This window comes from Nicotiana sylvestris, chromosome 5, assembly GCF_000393655.2.
Source record: "Nicotiana sylvestris chromosome 5, ASM39365v2, whole genome shotgun sequence".
NCBI classification, from domain to species: domain Eukaryota; kingdom Viridiplantae; phylum Streptophyta; class Magnoliopsida; order Solanales; family Solanaceae; genus Nicotiana; species Nicotiana sylvestris.
The window spans coordinates 145,531,115-145,551,713 of NC_091061.1; the positions used below are offsets into that span (position 1 = coordinate 145,531,115).

At 33.8% G+C, this 20,599-nt stretch overlaps 3 protein-coding genes and 1 long non-coding RNA gene across 4 annotated transcripts; 3 read left to right on the plus strand and 1 right to left on the minus strand.

Annotated features, from left to right (window-relative positions):
• Nucleotides 1–229: 229 nt before the first annotated feature.
• Nucleotides 230–2,771, minus strand: LOC104217864 (trihelix transcription factor DF1-like). The gene is made up of 2 exons (XM_009768193.2): nucleotides 2,298–2,771; nucleotides 230–1,964 (listed from the first exon to the last, which is right to left on the minus strand). The coding sequence occupies exons 1-2, from the start codon at nucleotides 2,591–2,593 to the stop codon at nucleotides 752–754; spliced, it is 1,509 nt and encodes a 502-aa protein (XP_009766495.1). The 5' UTR covers nucleotides 2,594–2,771; the 3' UTR covers nucleotides 230–751.
• A 3,344-nt stretch (nucleotides 2,772–6,115) lies between these two features.
• On the plus strand, nucleotides 6,116–6,649 carry LOC138869449 (uncharacterized). The gene has a single exon (XM_070147067.1). It carries the CDS (start codon nucleotides 6,116–6,118, stop codon nucleotides 6,647–6,649), a length of 534 nt encoding a protein of 177 aa, XP_070003168.1.
• A 4,687-nt stretch (nucleotides 6,650–11,336) lies between these two features.
• On the plus strand, nucleotides 11,337–14,065 carry LOC138891313 (uncharacterized). The gene is made up of 2 exons (XR_011407701.1): nucleotides 11,337–13,421; nucleotides 13,739–14,065. It is a non-coding gene; the product is annotated as an uncharacterized lncRNA (long non-coding RNA).
• Nucleotides 14,066–17,275: 3,210 nt separating this feature from the next.
• LOC138869450 (uncharacterized) lies at nucleotides 17,276–18,097 on the plus strand. Its single transcript, XM_070147068.1, has one exon. It carries the CDS (start codon nucleotides 17,276–17,278, stop codon nucleotides 18,095–18,097), a length of 822 nt encoding a protein of 273 aa, XP_070003169.1.
• The last annotated feature ends 2,502 nt before the right edge of the window (nucleotides 18,098–20,599 follow it).

The window sequence follows — 20,599 nt, forward strand, 5'->3', positions numbered from 1 at the left end:
ACAAATTTGCTTCATTAATCTCTTCTTTTTCACCGGAAAAAAAAAACAACTCCTTTGGATTACTGATTGAATTTAACTTCTATATACTAAGAGCGTAAAAGAAGTTTTAACAATTATTTTAACTAAATGATAACTATAGATAACCCCATGCTAATGAAAATAGTAACTCAAAAAATAAAACAGATAATCTGTTGCAATAAGTACCTAAAAAAAGTACACTACCAATATATATAAGTAACTCCATATCTTTACCAAGATCCTAATATGACAAACTTGCAAAAGTATATATCAATTCATACAAACAGAATCAACTATTTTAAACTATTACACACATGAGGATGGTGGGGAAACCAAGCCTCAAAAGGAGAAGAAAATGTATACAATGCTATATAGTCTAAATCACACAAAAGCTAAACTATTCCCTCTTTCACGCTATTTACCCAACATTGAATGATTAAATATACATAACTAGAAAGAAAAAGATGCCACTTCTTTGTGTGTGCATTTTTAGTAAAAGTAAATTTCCGAATAAAAGTCCTCCTCACACTTAATGGAATCTGACCCACATTTCCAAGGGACATTAACTCCAATGATTTTGCCCCACTTCTCAAAAATGGATTTATAGTTAAAAAAAAAAGTAAAATCTTGGCTCCTCAATCCATTATAGTTACTCAAGAAGGATTTATAGGAACTATTTGATAGTATCAAACTTTATTGTCATCCTCTTCTCTTCTTCATCCTCTTCATCATTTTATTGACTTTGTTCAACATTTTGTCTGTGAATATTTTCTGTTTCCAACTGTTGCTGCTGCTGCTGTTGTTGGTTCATTATTTGCATTAGTAACTCTCCAGCCTTCATACTAGAACCTGGATTTTCTGAACTGAGCAATTGTTTCTTGGACTTGTTTTGATAGATAGAATCCAGTAGATGAAAATAAGGACACGTTTTTGAATCTTCTGGCCTCCTCTTTTGGCTTTCTTTAACTCTCCTATAATACTTGTTTATGTTCTCCCATTTCTCTTTACACCTCTTGGCATTTCTATCATATCCAAGCTTTTTCATACCAGATGAGATATCTTCCCATAGAGGCCCTTTTGGTGATCCATTGTCTGGATATTGCAAGTCAACGTTCGTTCTTAACTTGATCAATGCTTCAACTTCTGCTTTAGGCCATCGACAAGAACTCATATGAAACGAATTCTCACCAGCACTGTCTATTATATCTTGTTTGTCTAACATGTTCTCTTGCTTATCATTGTCTTGCTGCAAAACATTCTCTTGGCTTTCAACAGTTTTCACCGACGAATTCTCAGTCTTCTTTTCATGAGATAATTTCATTGGCGACTGTACTTGAACGGTTTGCTCTGAGATTTTCTGCAAGAAAGCAATCACTGCTGCATCTTTGGCAGCAGAAATTGCTCTTTCATTGGCTAGTGCTTCTTTTTCTTTCTTTAATCTTGCTATTTCCTGCATCTTCCAAGTTTCTTCCCTCTCTATCCGATCCCTCTCGCATTTTTCTATTGCTTCCAAGAACTTGTTTTGCAAATCCTCTTGCTTGTCCAACACTTGCTTCATCAACCTCTCAAAATAACCAGCCAATTTCCTTTTCTTCTTCACACTACCATCGGATTCCTTACCCGAGGAAGAGGTTGTAGACGTGGACGTAGACATGAACTCCGGATTAAAACCTTGGTTTCGATAAGTGAAATCTTGACATCCACTAGTGGCTGGTTTTATCATTGTCATCGGCATAGGCATTGGTACTGGCATTGAAATTGATGTTGTTGTATCTGTCCTATTAACCTGGTTGTCCAAAAGCTCTAATTGCTCGAAAAATCGATAATTTTTCCCAGTTTGTCTACCAGATCTACCATCTTTTGTTCTTTTGTGATACTTATAAATATTCTCAAATTTCTCCCTGCATTTCTTTGCATTTCGATTATACCCTAGCTCAACCATTTTCCTGCCAATAATAAAACAAAAATTCCCCATTTGTTCCTTCTCTTTCAAAACTTCACATTTCACCACAATTACAAATTAAAAAAAATTCCAACAACCAACCAGAAACACTACTTAAAAAGTTACTCATCTAGATAAAATTCAAAACAATTACCCTTACCAACGCAAGGCAAATTGAAAAATACCATAGGCCTATAAATATGTGCAAGTTTACTAAAAGTGATGAACTAATAATACAACTAATTAGATGGTTATTGAAAATTGAGCTCAATATAACAAAACAAATTAACAAAATATGAATTGTATATATACTAAATAGAGTGATGTTTGTTTGTACCTAGAAATTTCATCCCAAAGAGGGCCTTTGAGATTGGAATCACGAAATGCAATGTCCATTTGAGACCTTATTTTGAGCAAAGCCAAAGTTTCATCATGTGGCCAACGATTCCCACCTGATATATTATTCTTTTCACCTTCTAATTCCCCTCTGCTTCTTTCTTCCTCTTCTGAGCCTCCACCGACACTACCACCACCGCTGCCGCCGTCATTCTTCAGCTCCACCGCCTGAGTTACGGCGGCGCCACCAGCAGCAGCAGTAGCTGAATTCTCCAACAACACTGAAGTTTCCAGCATTTTCTTTTGCTTCACACACTAGTAGAAGTTTACAAGAAAGTTCACAAAGGTGAATTTTTTTTCTTGGGCTTAGTAGTAAAATAATTGAGGAGTGGCACTTATCCTCTCCTTTTATTTTTTTATTTTTTCTTTTGGGTTGATTTGAAATTTGGGGTTTACTCCTACTTTCTATTTTCTTAACTTCACCCCACTATTTCTTATTCTTTTCCTTTTGTCTACGGGGTCAAGTAAGTATAATGGAGAGTACCAGGGGTGTTGCGTACCCAAGAATTTTTGCAAGCGATATAACAAAGTAAATAAATAAATAAATTATTGCAACGGTAAATAATATCAATTTTTATATTTATATTTAATATTTTAATTTTATTTATTATTTATATATACATATTATAAATAAAAATCGACGAAGTAATATCACATGTCTGGGGTGCTGAATTAGGGTTTTTCACTTTTTAAAGAGACAACATTGAAAATTGAAGTATGACATGTTAATGATGTGACTTGGATTAATTTAATTCGCGTCCTAAAAGACCAAAATAATATTCTTTATTAGGATTTATTTTGTTTTCAAATTCGAATCTTATATCGCCGGTTAAGAATGAATTAATCATATCCATTCAACTATAGTCTTTAATGGTTTATAGAAGTGATGGTCCAATAAATAAATTATACAGTTTTTCAGCTTAATTGGTTTCACACATGTATAAGTTGAATTTTTCCTCTTGATTTTCACTTTTCTGCTCATGCTATAAATGGCTAGTCAACTTTGCTATGGTGGAGGCCAAAATAACAGCTTCGATACACCGTGTTGAAACAATGTGAAAAGTGTGGTATGTTGTAAATTACAGCTTGGATACACCATTTTCTATATTTTCTCCTACTATTTATTTATTCAAAACCTTGGAAGAATTAATTTTGGAAATACAATAAAATAGAAAAAGAAAGAAGGTCGAGAAGAGTCATTGTTATCAATTTGGCAATTTGAGGAGATACCAACAAGTGGAAGATAAAGATGAAGTGAGATGGAGGGATAAGTAAATATGAAAGAGTTGAAAAAGAAAGAAATATGTTCAATTTCCAAGTTGGGATTTGTAAGTTTGTGCCTTAAAAGCTAAAATTTAGTTTAAACGTCGGCCATACAGCCCACGTTTTGGCTTTTGGACACTTTCTTGTTTTCATACCAAGGTTTTTATATGCAACTATATGGGTGAAAATGTGGTATTGCCTTTTCCTAGTCTCCTTATAACGACAAAAGTTTTTTTGAATTTTTTTCAGAATAGGGACCCATAATTACGGTTGGAAAAAAATAATGAGGGGGTAGAAAGATTTGTAAACAAAAAATTATTGCTGGTCAAGTAAAAGCAACTTTGGCTGATCTAAAACGGATGATTAAAACGATATTTGAATAGTTGATTACTGGTTAAACAAGAAATCGTTTCTGCATTTTGGAATAAACTTGGTATGACTTTTGTTTATACAATGATGATACTAATAATAATTGTAATATTGTAAACTTTCATAGTGCTCGAGCAAAGTGCTCAAGCTTGCCAGGAAGAGTTGACTGAGTTGTTCGGGTGAGTAATTTCTCACATGGTAGATTTGGGATCAATTCCCCTCATCAATAACTTCCTCGGTCATAATTTATCGCACCAGACTTGCTTAATACAGTTTATATTTCCTATGTAATTTGCGAGCTATTGTATAATGAGCAAATTATCCGGTACGCATCTGAAAGATATCAACTGCGAATTTTTCATGGAGTTATCCAAAAAAGAGTTCTCAAACTTAAAATTTTCTTTTCAGCTAAAAAAGGAGCCTAGGTCTTACTCTTCTTTAGTTAAATATTTTTTTCTTTACCAAGTTTCTTTGACTTCAAATTTTCTTTTAACTCCTTTCATATCTTTTTTATTTTATTATATCTTTGGGGTTTACTTTTTAGAGTTGGGGGTTTTGGGGGGGGGGAGGGGTCTAAGTCTTATAAGTTGGAGTTTTATGTATGATTAACTGCCTTGTAATAATAAAATGAAATTAATGTAAGAAGATGAAATGTAAGAAGATGAAAGAAACATAAAGTTGGCCTTTGGGAAAAGGAAAGAGACACCTAATCATAGAGAGATCAATATTAGATGGAATTCATTTACGTAAACTCGACGCCATGTCACTTTCGTATAAACAAAATAAATTAAAAAATATGTGCAGTTATAATAATAATAATAATAATAATAATAATAATAATTATTATTATTATTATTATTATTATTATTATTATTATTATTATAAGAAAGAAAAAACAAAAAGGAATCTAAGAAGGTGTGTCATTTTCAAACTTGCTAAAGAGTGAAGTAATTATCTTTGAACCAATTTTCAACAACTTGGAGTGAATCTGTGGTTGTAAATTGCATGCTGTCCCACACGGTATGCTTTTATAATTATGAGAAGAACTCTAATATGTTATAAATATATTATATTATGAATATTCATTTAGTATTCCGTGGTAAATAAGTTTTCTCGAGAAGTTTATCCATATGAGACTCCATCGTAAATATGTTTATCTATTTAATACTCTATTGGAAATAGGCCTCCTAAAGAAGCTTATCACTTCGGTACCCAGTTATGGATAAACATTACATCCGATAGAAGATTATTCATACCAGGTATAATAAGCTTATCTTTTCGATACTCCGTTATGGATAAACGTTACCTCCAGTAGAAGATTATCTATACCGGGTACAATGAGCTTATCCTTTCAGTACTCCGTTATGGATAAACATTACTCTCAGTACAAGATTATCCATATCTGGTATAGTAGCAGCTTACACAACAGCTTGCAGTAGCAGCTTGCATATCATCTTCCTTTCTTCTATAAATAGAAGAGATTTCAGTTCATTATGTACATCAATTTGAATTCGAATAATATATCAGTTTCTCTCTATACTTGTCTTTACTTTACAGTCTTTATTTTATAACACGCTATCAGCACAAGACTCTACCATCTCAAACAAATACTTTAAAAGTATTAGAGGTACGAACTTGCTTTTCCTAAATAATGTCAAATCTTTCTAAACTTGAATTTGTAGCCCTGGATATATCGGGCAAAAGTTACATGTCTTGGGTGCTTGATGCTGAAATTCATCTTGATGCAATGGGTCTGGCAGACACCATCAAAGACAAAATCAGGCATCAAACCAAGACCGTGCCAAAGCAATGACATTCCTACGTCATCACCTTGATGAGGGCCTGAAAATGGAATATCTCACTATTAAAGATCCAGTCATACTGTGGAATAATTTGAAAGATAGATATGACCACCTGAAGATGGTCGTTCTTCCACAGGCACGATATGATTGGACTCATCTAAGGCTACAAGATTTTAAATCTATCAGTGAGTATAATTCTGCTATGTTCAGAATTATTTCCCAATTGAAATTATGTGGTGATAATATTACTGATCATGATATGTTGAAGAAAACTTTCACCACTTTTCATGCCTCGAATATGCTCATGTAGCAGCAATATCGAGAAATGGGATTTAAAAAGTATTCTGAACTTATCTCACATCTTCTTGTAGTCGAGAAACATAATGGGCTATTAATGAAAAACCATGAAAGTCGACCTACTGGTTCTTGTCCATTCTCTGAAGTGAATGAGACGAACTTCCACCAAGCTAAATGTGGAAGAGTTCGTGGCCCCAGTCGTGGTCATGGCCGTGGTCGAGGAAGAAACTCTAATCATGGTAATAATAATGCACCAAAGAACCCTCCTCGCTACCAGCAGTGGAAAAGGAAGGAACAAAAGCATGAAGCGGTGCAAGCACCAAATGCAGAAAATGCATGCTATAGATGTGGAAGAAAAGGGCACTGGTCACATACCTGTCGTACGCCAAAGCATCTGGTTAAGCTTTATCAAGCCTCCTTAAAGAAGACAGAGAAAAATGTTGAAGCAAATTTTATTTCTGAAGATAATTTAGACTTCATGCATTTGAATGTAGCTGATTACTTTGCACTCCCAAAAGGAGAAACAAGTCATGTAATCAGTAGTGAATATGTAGAAATGTAAATATTTTAATTTTTGTTGTTTGTCATAGATAATATGATTATGTAATTGTTGTACATAAATAAAAGTTATGCTTTGATAATGATGTTTACTATAATATATTTTATTTATGTCATTTTGAAGAATATGGATAATCCTCAAATTATGTTTGGATCAAAGACAAATCATGAAGATATTTGTGTTATTGATAGTGGAACAACTCATGCCATATTCAATGATCAGAAATACTTTTCTTATTTGTATAAGGAAAAAGCAAATGTTTCAACAATTTCTGGTAATATAAGTTTGATTGAAGGCTCCGGAAGAGCCATTATATTTTTGTCTAAGGGAACAAAACTTATTATAGACAATACATTGTTCTCCTCCAAGTCCCGAAGAAACTTGTTGAGTTTTATAAATATCTGCCGAAATGGGTATCATGTTGAGACAATAGATGAAATGAACATGGAATATCTTTGTATTACAAAGAATATTTCTGGCCAGAAATGCATTGTAGAAAAGTTACCAACTTTATCTTCTAGCTTATACTATTCAAAAATTAGTACAGTTGAAGCACACTCTATCGTAAAGTAGAAGTTTACAGATTCAAATACTTTTGTGCTTTGACATGGCCGTTTGAGCCATCCTGGATCAATAATAATGAGACGAATTACTGAAAATTCGAGTGGGCATCCATTAAAGAACCTGGAGATTCTTACAAATCATGAATTTTCTTGTGATGCTTGTTATCAAGGCAAAATGATCACTAGACCATCACCAATGAAGGTTGGCATTGAATCCCCTGCCTTTTTAGAGCATATACATGGGGATATATGTGGACCTATTCACCCACCAAGTGGGTTGTTTAGATATTTTATGGTCCTAATAGATGCATCTTCAAGATGGTCTCATGTGTGCCTACTATCATCTCGCAACCTGGCGTTTGCAAAGCTATTAGCCCAAATAATTCGATTAAGGGCACAATTCCCAGATTATCCTATAAAGGTTATTCACCTTGATAATGCTGGAGAATTCTCATCTCAAGCTTTAATGATTATTGTCTATCAATTGGGATAAAAGTTGAACATCCTGTAGCTTATGTTCATACTCAAAATGGCCGAGCAGAGTCATTTATTGAACGCCTACAATTGATAGCAAGACCACTACTTGTAAAAACACCATTGCCCACTACTGTTTGGGCCCATACTTTCTTGCATACAGTATCACTTATCCGTCTCAGACCGACACATTATAATAAATATTCTCTGTCACAATTAGTTTTTGGTCATGAACCAAATATTGTCCATCTATGAATTTTCGGATGTGCTGTATATGTGCCAGTAGCACCACCACAGCGCAGTAAAATGAGACCACAGAGAAGGATAGGAATATATGTTGGGTTTGAATCACCCCCTATTATTCGCTATCTTGAACCATTGACAGGAGATTTATTTACTGCTCGATTTGCAGATTGTTGGTTTGATGAAACAAATTTCCTACAATTAGGGAGAGAGAAAAAGGAAATCAAAAGAGAAATTGTGTGAAAAGTTTCATCATTATCTCACTTTGATCCCCGTACCCCTATATGTAATCAGGAGGTCCATAAGATCATCCATTTACAGAATATAGCAAATCAAATGCCAGACGCATTTACTGATTTGAAAAGGACAACTAAGTCACATATCCCCACAGAGAATGTGCCTATCTGAATCGATGCCCCAGTAGGACCATCTACTAGCATGAGAGCTAGAGAACCTAAAGCACGCCTGAAGCATGGTAGGCCTTTGGGCTCTAAGGATCAAAATCCTTGAAAAAGAAAATTGACAAATGATCAAAACGATACTATGAAGGGATCTCCTGAAGATACCCAAGATCTGATTAGTTTTGAGATTCTTGAAGAAATCAATGAACCCGAAGCTCATGTGAGTGAGGAACTTTTAATAAGTTCAACCGATGATGGGATTAATTTAAATCGATCTGAAATAGTGGTGGATAATATTTTTGCATATAATGTTACACTTAATATTATGCAAGATAGTGAGGATCTTGAACCTCGATCTGTTGAAGAATGTCGACAAAGATCTGATTGGCCAAAATGGCAAGAGGCAATTCAATCGGAATTGAAGTCGCTTGCTAAAAGAGAGGTCTTTGGACCAGTATTCCAAACACCTGTTGGTATAAAACCAGTTGTTCATAAATGAGTTTTTGTGCGAAAAAGTAATGATAAAAATGAAGTTGAAAGATACAAAGCTCGCCTTGTTGCACAAAGATTCTCACAACGACCTGGAGTCGATTTTGATGAAACATATTCACTTGTTATCGATGCCATAACATTTCGATATCTCATCAGTTTACCACTACATGAAAAGCTTGAAATACATCTAATGAATGTAGTTACAACTTATCTGTACGATTCACTTGATGATGAAATTTATATGAAAATTCTTGAAGGATTTAAAATGCCTGAAACAAATTTTAAATCTCAGAAAATGTATTCAATCAGATTACAAAGATCTTTGTACGGTTTAAAGTAATCTGGGCGCATGTGGTATAGTCGCCTTAGTGAATATTTACTAAAAGAAGGTTACATAAATAATGTTATTTGTCCATGTATTTTTATAAAGAAAATGGCATAAAAATTTGTTACACTTGCTGTTTATATTGATGACATAAATCTTATTAGAACTCCAGAAGAGCTCCAAAAGGCAATTGAATATCTTAATAAAGAATTTGAGATGAAAGATCTTGGAAAGACAAAACTTTGTCTTGGTATGCAAATTGAACATTTAGCAGACGAGATCTTTTTCCATCAATCTACATATACAGAAATGATCTTAAAACGCTTTTACATGGACAGAGCGCACCCATTGAGTACACCGATGGTTGTTCGATCACTTGAAGTGAATAAGGATTTGTTCCGACCTCCAGAAGAGGATAAAGAACTCCTTGGTCCCGAAGTACCCTATCTCAGTGCAATTGGTGCACTAATGTATCTTGCTAATGCTACAAGGCCTGACATAGCATTTTCTGTTAATTTATTAGCAAGATACAGTTCTTCTCCTACACGAAGACATTGGAACGGGATTAAGCATATATTGCGATATTTAAAGGGAACTCTTGATATGGGTTTGTTTTATGCTAACAAAGATAGTGCAGATCTTGTTGGTTATGCAGATGCAGGTTATTTATCTGATCCCCATAAAGCTCGATCTCAAACTAGGTACGTGTTTACATATGGAGGTACTGTCATATCATGGCACTCCACAAAGCAATCTATTGTTGTTACTTCTTCAAATCATGCTGAGATAATAGCTATTCACGAAGCAAGTAGGGAATGCGTATGGTTGAGATCAATAATTCATTTTATTCGAGAAAAATGTGGTTTGGAATGTGAGAAAAGACCCACAATTTTATACGAAGACAATGCTGCATACATAGCCCAATTGAAGGGATGATTTATAAAAGGAGATAGAACGAAGCACATTTCACCAAAATTATTCTACACACACGACCTTCAAAAAAATGGTGACATTGATGTGCAACAAATCCGTTCAAGTGATAATCCAGCAGATTTATTCACTAAATCTTTGCCAACTTCAACTTTTGAGAGGATGGTATACAAGATTAGAATGCGGAGACTCAAATATTTGAAACAAGGTTTTCATAAGGGGAGTAAAATACGCGATATACTCTTTTTTCCTTACTAAGATTTTTTCCCAAGGAGTTTTCCTTGTAAGGTTTTTAATGAGGCACCTAGCAATGCATATTACTAAATATGTGTACTCTTTTTCCTTCACTAGGATTTTTTTCCCACGTGGTTTTTTCTAGTAAGGTTTTAATGAGGCACATTATCTTTTAATGAACATCTAAGGGAGTGTTATAAATATATTATATTATGGATGTTCATTTAGTATTCCGTTGTAAATAAGCTTCCTGAAGAAGCTTATCCATATGGGACCCCGTCGTAAATATGTTTATCTATTTAATACTCTATTGGAAATAAGCCTCCTGAAGAAGCTTATCACTTCGGTACTCAATTATGGATAAACATTACCTCCGGTAGAAGATTATCCATACCAGGTATAATAAGCTTATCCTTTCGATACTCCGTTATAGATAAATATTACCTTCGATAGAAAATTATCGATATCGGGTACAATGAGCTTATTCTTTTAGTACTCCGTTATGGATAAACATTACTCTCAATAGAAGATTATCCATATCTGGTATAGTAGCAACTTACACAGCAGCTTGCAGTAGCAACTTACACAACAGCTTGCTGTAGCATCTTACACAGCAGCTTGCAGTAGTAGTTTACACAGCAGCTTGCAGTAGCAGCTTACAGTAGCAACTTCTTTTCTTCTATAAATAGAAGGGATTTCAGTTCATTATGTAAATCAATTTGAATTCGAATAATATATCAGTTTCTCTCTATACTTGTCTTTACTTTACGGTCTTTATTTTATAACATAATAGTTATTTTACTTTACTATTATATAGAAGTTAGACTTGGGGTGTACGAACAGGGTGTCCGAACAGGGGTATACTGGGGATTGTAAAATTTTCCAAGGGTTAGCTGGTAATTTCACATTACTCAACATTCCTTTTCATATGACACGTGCACATTATTTTAGCACACAACGTGTACTGCACTTTGATTTACACAATTTCACAGCCTAAATCTCTGTTTTTGCTTCTAGGGTAAGTTCAACTCATTCTTTCTTTTCATCACTCTTTCAAAGTGCCATCTCTCTCTTTTGAAAATTTTCTGAACTTTCTAGCGCTTCTCTCTGTTTTTGACTCTTTCAACGTGTGAAATTTTGTTTTGATGGATCTGTGATGGAGCTTAAGGCGTGAGAGCTCTGGGAGTACTTAAAATTGGGTTCTATAATGGAATTGAAGTGCTGATGTGTATGCGCGTTGCAGTGTGAATGTAGTGTAGTACATATTTTTTTTTTGGTCTTCACTCTTACATTGATTGTCAATTTTGCTCTATTTGTATCACGTGGCCTTTCTGTTTTTGAAGTTATTTTTGCACTTTTTTATTTGTAATCACAATTTTGTGTGCATATATGTTATTTTCTTTTCTTTTTTAATAATTTCTTACTGGAATTCTATATGCATATTAGACTTATTAGTGATTGCGCCTGATTTGCACATGCATTATGTTTGATTAATTCTGTCCTTGTTACCAACTAACTAGTGCAAAACTAACCAGAAAGTCTGAGGTCTAGTCACAAGGTGGTTGATGATATGTCTGAAAGTGGTAATTTGGACTTTTACCATAGTTATGCCTATCACTGCATTTGGTAAAAAAGTTTTTCCTTCTTTTTTTAAGTTTAGATTCCTGCTTTGTCCTCCTATGTTTCAATAAAAGAGCATTCACTAATGTAATAGTCATATTGTTCAATTTACAGAAATCAATTTATACTTCAATCACCCTATAAAAGTTTAACCAACTACTTAAAGAAGCTAGCTATTCCTTTTCAATATCAAAAATATAGTCCTGGCGATAGGAATATTTCCCCTGATTGTTGGGCGCCCAACCTTCAAAGATAAATGAGATTCAAAGTTAAGGGGCCAACTGTTACTAGAATATGTTTGATCCGCATGTCTCTTGGATAATGTGTCATAAAAATGTTGATTAAAATTGTTGTTGATGTAGTGTTTCTATGTTTCTTTCCTTCACAGTAGTCTAGGTCATTTTTACCCTCCTTTCTGTACATATATGGAAAACAGAAGAGGTTCAAAAAATGTGTTATAGAAAAATGAACAACAATTGTTCTTCAACTACATTTCTAGAGATAACTAAGAAGGACTTCACCAATAAATATAGAGGAGGCAAAACTTTTGCAGCGGCTTGAACAGGGAATTTGGATATATTATATTTTTTTAATTCTCTACTTTCTTCTCCATTATGATTGAGGGTATTGAGAGTGCTAACTGCCTTCACCATAACAATAATATATAGGGACAAACTTTATGAGCAGATGCAATACTGCGTGGATCATCCCGAGGAAGTTAGTAACGTCGCCAACGTGAAAGCTCATGTTAATAAAAAAAATATTGAGATGAGTAACCCTTAAAGTATGCCAGCTGATATTCTTGTGATAGCCAGTGTGGCCAAATGCTCTGTATTACGTGCTTTTAGTTTTGCTATCATATTCCTACACAAACAATGCATACCTACACGAATGTGTAAATATTATATAAATTGTTTGTTCTTTTCCCTTTGGCTACTTAATTATTTTCCTGCTTTGCTTTGGTAAATAATATATAGGTTAAATAATATTTTCGCTTTTGCCATGGAGTCTTTAGAACTGCAAATAGTTATGGAATCTATGTATACACTAATATATGATAGTTAGATTTCGTTTTCTATGGTAATATGAAGTTTTGCTACCGTATACATACACAAATAATACATACATACATGAATGTGTAAATATTACATAAATTATTTCTTCTTTTCCCTTTGGCTACTGATTTTCCTGGTTTGCTTTGGTAAGTGATACACAGGATACCACTATTTTCACTTCTTTCATGGCGTCTTTAGGACTGCAAATAGTTATGGAGTCTATGCATACACTAATATACAGTAGTTAGATTTCATTTTCTATGGTAATATGAACCCTATATTTAATATGACTTTCATTCACTTTGATTTTGGTGTTTATGTATCGTCAGGTAGTATGATATGTTCCATCTTTAGTAATACCGGATCGTCTTCCAGATGTCATCTTACAGGATTTCCAGGGAAAGAGCATTTAGGTGAAAACATGATCTTTCACCTCCGGTATGAGTTGCCTTGGATTCATTAGCCATTCGCTGTATGTTTCTTGCTATATCTTTGTTCCAAAGTTTGGATAAAACATATGAGCAACAAGTAATTTTTTCCTGAAAAAGGAACTTAACATCACCCGTCCTCGAACCTTTTTTGAAAGGTTACAAATAATTGTTACATTGTGTTAATTTCTCTTTTTAGTTATGTTTCAAATCGGAACTTTTTTTCTCCTTAAAGACTTCGTTTCCACATTCTTCCAAGTAAGTAAACTTAATAACTTTTGATGTTTGAAATTGACATCGGAACCTTATAATTTATATTTTTAGCAGGTAACTGCATCACGGGAGAAAAATTTCAACTCTTTTCTTCCTCCGAGATTTCTCTGTTGCGACTTGAGATTTCAAACAGAGTTGCAGGTGAACAAAAAAGGGTAGGGCTGTTCATTCGGATCGGATATCCGAAATCCGAATCGAGCCATTCAATTTCAGATTTCGTATTTTGGATTGGATCGGATTTCGGATTGTGTTTTTTAAAATTTCGGATTTCGGATCGGATTCGGATTGGTATATTTTAATCCGATCCGAAATCCGAAATTATTAGGGAATGTATAAATTCTACACTTTAATTTCGGATAGTCAGTACTTCCTTTACATCAACCTCCAAGTTATTACCTTTACAATTGCTAGATTTAGCTATATTAACACCATAGTACTCTCATAATTGCATAAACATGAATTTTTCTTAATGTATTGCCTCTTTTACAAAGAATATATATATATATATATATATATATATATATTAGTTTAACTTTGAGGCATAATAATACGATCTGAAATCCGATCCGATCCAAACTTTAAATCCGGTCCAATCCGATATAATTCGGATCGGATTCGGATTGCTTTTTCTAGAATCCGAAATTCGAATCCGATATTTGCATCAACTTTGGAAGCTTTATTAGTTAAGTGCTCGAGTTTATGTAATAATTATAACTAAAGTGTTGGCACTGAAAATGCTTTTTTTAATATAATCCATAGGACAATGACAATAACATTCTGAGGCATTTTACACAATCTTATACCAAAAGACTTTACCTAATTCTTGATAGCGATTTTTTCATTCCTATACATTATTGGAAACTTTATTACCCTAAATTCTACCTATACAAGTTTTATTTACAAAAAATATATATTTCACCTTAAAAGGCTCTTAATCCATTATTAGTGCCTTCAATTAAGGGATTTAGTTGCACCATTTTTTTTTTTCCTCTTCTCTCCAGATTCTGTCTTTCTCCTTCATTTTCCACATCACATTTCATGGATGTGGAAATCGTAATCTTTCCACTGTTGAATTTGTTATCCGGAGAAAAGAAGTGTTATCCGCTAAAAGCTACTTACACAAGTTTTTGCACTTCATAATCCATCTTTTAATTGCTATGGCACAACTTAACGCGAATGACACTGGATTATTAAAGCTGAGGAGTGGGGAGAGGACATCTGTTTTGCGGTTGTGATGCCAAAATAGTCCAATCTGATAGAAAGATGTGCGACGTTCTATTTCTCAAAATCATTGTAAATTCTTTTAGGAACTTGAAACTATCACACAGCAATTTGAGGTAGTTCGATGTCTCAGAAGTCAGAACTATAATGAAGAATTATATTTGCAGTCAGTAGATAAACACGAACGCTATATATATACAATGAAAGCATGTGTTATGTTGCCATTATCAGTTGAGATGGATACAGTAGAGAACATGAAATGTAATAATGAATCAAACTCTCGTGGATTATTCATTATACATGCTTATCATACAATTCATAAAATTAAAATGTAAAATACTAAGGTTGGCATACAATTTATCTACAACTTTCATACATTATTTTTACTCAGTTAAATACATCTACAATAACATACAATTTAAATACAAATTTTATATAATATGTCTTTTGTATATTTTGTATCTGATTTATACACAGTAAAAACAAATTTCATACAACTAATTATATATTATACAACTTATCTATAATTTTCATACATTATTTCTACTCAGATATATACAACTATAATATCATACAACTTAAATATAATTTTTATACAATGTTATTCAACTTTCATACAATAGTTAAATAAATAAAAGAAAAATATATAAACAACAAAATACAATTTTTCTAATTTTCTTCTGAAATTCAGCTAAAACCAAGTCTAATCTTCACTAAAATCCCTCAAAATTGAGATATAAATCCAAACCATATTCCCAATTATTTGCAACAACACCCAATCCAAACAAATAATGATTAAACCAAATTCGAATTCAAAGCTTCAAAGCATTTTAATGGCTGCCAATGGTGGAATTGCTGCTCTCTTTTCCTTTGCTTTACCTTACTGAAATTCGGGATTGAGAGATAGAGAGAGACGTAGAGAGAATTCTCAATTCTTTGCAACAACATCCAATCCAAACAAACAATATTTTTTGAAAACCCAAATTCAAATTCAAAGCATCAAAGCTTTTTAATGGTTGTCAATGGTGGAATTGTTACTCTCTTATGCAAGATACGTAGAGAGGAGGGTGAGATGTGTAGAGAGAAACGTGAGGGAGTGGAAAATGTGTTAGAGTAATTTTAGGACACTAATTATTATCATTAATTCCCTTAAAATGTACATAAATGGTAATTGGGTATATAAAATGTAATTATAGTAAAACTTGAGTAGGAAGAGTAATATAGTTTCATATAGTGTATAGGAATGTAAAAATTCTTTCTCTCCTTGATAATCATGTTGATCATGTTGGGCCCGTGCATTGCATGGGCTTTCCTTGCTAGTATTAAACTACACAAGTGAATAGTATCTGGTTGGTCATCCCTTATATTAACTCTCATCCATAAATTTCAGTAAAATTTACATGGGGCGCCCAAATAACCTGTAGTCGCTTTGTCTTTCTGTTTGCACCCGTACCCATTTTTTTTGTTAAAAATCATTTGAAAAGACTATTTGCCCTTCTTTATTAAAAGACTACTTTCTCTCCAAGTAGACGCTAGTCCTCTACTGTCTCTGTCTCTCTCTCCCGTTATTCGCCTTTTTTGATTTGTTCTTCTCTGAAATCAAACGGTTTTCGTCGTTGTTTTGATTTTTCAACTGCTAGTCGTCGTTGTTCCCATATTACGATTTAATCATAGGTACATTGCATTAACCTTTTGGATTTTATTTTACGATTTAATTTCTGGTTTTGGTTTTGATAGTCATGTATTTATGATAAAATATTTTCTTAGGGTTTAGTTTGATAAGTGCATTAGTTTTACTTTTACGATTGCGTTTTTAGGTTTTTTGAACAAGTGTTATATTGTTGATGAAAATTTTATAAATTCTTCTGTGATTAGACGTCCAAATTTTTAAAAATTTTGAGAGTTAAATAGATGATACTATTAAAGTGTGAAGTTTATAATAGTTCAATGATACCTTAGATAGGAGCTGAAGTTTTTTTCATGTTTTGGTATTATTTTTGGATTTGAATTTGTGTTTTGTTTTTTGTAAAAACTACAACATGTTTTTTTACTGAATGTTTTGTGCTTGTAACTGGTGAAGTTCAGCTTTAGGAGTTGAAGTTTTTGTGCTTGTAACTGGTGAAGTCCAGCTTTAGGAGCTGAAGTTTTTGTGTTTGTTATTGGTGGAGCTGAAGTTTTTGTTTTGTAACTGTCGAACTTTAGCTCTAGAGCTGAAGTTTTTATTTTATAACTGTCGAACTTCAGCTATAGGGCTGAAGTTTTTGTCTTTGTAACTGTCGAACTTCAGCCTTCTTAGGTATTGAAGTTTTAACTGATCTTTTTGATAATGTCCTAATGTTATTTTTTGTATCTTTTACTTTTTTTGAACAGATGGCTCCTAAAGCACCTAAAGATCCTAATGCAGCTAAAGTAGGCAAAGCACCTAAATCACCTAGACAACCTATAATACCCCCAGGTCCTTATGTCCCTGCTCCTCCACCTACAAGACCAGGGCAAAGATATTTTGAGTTTGGAGATTGGTTTAACTCTAAGGGTTACTGGAAGGGGAACCATGATTTGAAGAAATTAATTGCAACTTTCTTTACTCCTACACAACGGGATAAGCTTAGTAATGGTACATTTCGATACATTATGACTATGGAGAATTTCAAATGCAGCATGAAGTTGGTTCATTGTCCGTGTCTTTCTCGAATATTCATGAATGATCGAGACTCCATTAGTTTCAAGATTTTTGGCCATGATGTTTCCTTCACCCTTCAAGACTTTCACATTATGTGTGATTTGCGGATCACAACACATAATGTTGAAAAACCAATTAATCAAGAGAGCAATATTTTGAAGAGCTATTTTGGTAAGTCCAAGGGTGTGACTTTGAAGGATATTCGAAGTTTTATGACACGCAATGAAATTCCAAAGAATGTTGTGAATCACGTACATGTATGCGAGAGTGATGATGATGCTGTTAAGCTTATGGAAATTCTTGTTGTAGAATCTATTTTGTTTGCGAAAAATACCGAGTCATCTATGATGGAGGAGTATGCATTTATTGTTGAAGATGATAAGGTTTGTGCTGAATATCCTTGGGGTAATGTGGCTTATGAGAAGCTCATTTATTCACTGAAACATGCATTGGACAAGCAGAACAAATTACATACAACTGAGTATAAACTTGGTGGATTTCCATATCCGTAATGTGCTTGGTTCTATGAGCGCTTCCCAGATGTTCGGGAGAAGTATATAAGAGAGGATGAGTACCTTGATACCCCTCAGGTCCCCAGGATGTTATGTTATGTATGTGTGGGAGAGCCTAAATTTCCCGAACTTTATCATATGTTCAGTACTCATGAAGTAAGTTATTTTTTTTGTCTTTGTGTTAATATGTTGATGTTTTAGTTTTTTTCTCCTTATAATATACTTTTTTTATATTAAACAGAGATATTGCGACTTTAGGGTATTGGATATAATTCATACAGAAGAGGAATTGAATTCAATGCCTTTAATTGGACAATTACCATGCAGCCGGATTCGTTCAAAGGTAGTTAATGCAGTTCCTTCAACTGGTGAATCACCACGTACTCTGAGTCGATCAAAAGAAGCGAATCGAACCTTTCATTTGTAAATCACCACGTACTCTGAGTCGATCAAAAGAAGCGAATCGAACTCATGTCATTGGTGAATCACCACGTAGTCGGAATCGATCAAAAGAACCGAATCGAACTCCTTTTATTGGCGAATCATCTCGTACCGAGAGTCGTTCTACCTGTTCTACATCTGACTTTGATGACAATGAATTACTTAAGACAATATGTTCTGTAAGTTTTGATCTGAAGTTTTTTGGTTTTGTTTTTGTAAAAGTAGAACATGTTTTTGAGCTGAAGTTTTCTTCTATATCTGAATTTTTGTTGTGTATCTATTCTAGAGGTTAACGACGGAGGTTCAACGGCATGCAAAAAAAGAAATAAGCACGATCGTGAACGAAGTTTTCGATAAGTTTAAAAAGGAGGAGCGATTTGCTATTGTGGATGCGGTTTTTGTAAAAGTGAAGGTAAGCTAATTTATAGAGAAGTCTTTTTATTTCTGTTGATATTATTCAGATTAATCATTGTTAGCAATCGTTTTTCTAAGAATATTTCGATGAGAAGTTTGAACAGTTGTTTACGATTGTCAACAAATCAAATGGAATGGACGATAGAAATTTTGATTTGAGTAACCATCGAGAATATGATAGGATGAACGAGTGTTACAAACATCCATCGACTTTTGAAGGCGATCAACATGTTCAAGAACAAGTTGAAGAGGAACATTCCAGTGCTGATAGATTGAGCAGGGATGGAAATGATGAAGCTCAGTTATCAACTGAGAGTATTGGAAGCAAGCAAGGTGCAGATAATCAAGTTGTTGATACTGAAGAACATACTGCTCATGATGCATTGCGTAAATTCGCAGATGATAATGCTACACATAAGGAAGCGGCTGTTGAAGGTAATGAACATGTTCAACAACAAGGTGGAGAGGAACAATCCAGTGTTTGTAGACAGAGTAAAGATGAAAATGATGAAGAGTTAAGAATTGAGAAAGGTGCAGATGATCAAGTTGTTAGCACTGAAAAACATGCACCGAGTTGTGCTTTGGAAAGTGATATTGGAATAGGCAATTTGTTTGGCGATGGAGATCAAGCACCTGTTTGTACTTTAGAACTGAAAGCGAGTGATGTGTCTAGCACTACTGGGAAAGACGATCGGTATGCAGGATTACTAGCTATTTGCAAAGAACTTCTAGGTGGTGATACACATAAATTGTTACTACAGGTACAAAGTGTGAAGTTTATAATATTTCAATGATACCTTAGATAAGAGCTGAAGTTTTGTTTCATGTGTTTGTGTTTTTTTGTAAAAACTACAACATGTTTTTTTGCTGAATGTTTTGGTTTGTAACTGGTGAACTTCAGCTCTAGAGCTGAAGTTTTTATTTTTGTAACTGTCGAACTTCAGCTCTAGAGCTGAAGTTTTTGTTTGTGACCGGCTAACTTCAGCCTTCTTAGAGTTGAAGTTTTACTATTTTTTTTATAATATCCTGTAGTGAAATTTTTACTACAGGTAAATTTTTTTTCTATGTTATATATATAGAAAAACTAGTTGATCTATTCCCCTTCTTTATGAATATGCAGTGGAAGTTGAAACTAGTTGTGCCTCAATTGACACAACTAAAAAACTCTCTGATGATGCTGAATTGAATGAAGGTAGAGTTGAGAAAAACCTTCCAGAGAATACTCCAATGCTCCTCGACGTTGGTTCACAATTGAATGAAGCTGGAAATGCTGATATCGACAAAGGCATACAGCCTGGGGAAACCACAGCGGAAGACAAACGTAAAGGTATTCTATAGATCATGAATTTATTATATTTGATCGAAGTATATTTTTTACAGTTTGAAATTTTACATACTTTATTTTTTTAATGTTTTTGAATGATTTTTCAGAAGGACTCGAGGCAGCTCAAAAAGAATTTGGTGAGCTTATGCAGCTATATGAAAAAGGAGAAATACATATATTCACACCTGTTGCCTCATAGATAGGTGTGAAGTGTGTTGGTATTATTTTATAAAATTTAGTCAGTATTATTTATTTATTTATTTATTTATTTTTGCATGAAGATACATGATCTGTTGGAATGCAAACACCATCTATGTCGCAAC

Bases quoted from the DNA above. Each gene is read 5' to 3' on its own strand.
- LOC104217864 (XM_009768193.2), bottom strand. From the start codon at position 2,593: ATGCTGGAAACTTCAGTGTTGTTGGAGAATTCAGCTACTGCTGCTGCT. The intron at 1,965-2,297 runs GTACAAACAAAC...TATTATTGGCAG, and splicing joins CTTTGGGATGAAATTTCTAG to GAAAATGGTTGAGCTAGGGT.
- LOC138869450 (XM_070147068.1), top strand. From the start codon at position 17,276: ATGGCTCCTAAAGCACCTAAAGATCCTAATGCAGCTAAAGTAGGCAAA.
- LOC138869449 (XM_070147067.1), top strand. From the start codon at position 6,116: ATGGGATTTAAAAAGTATTCTGAACTTATCTCACATCTTCTTGTAGTC.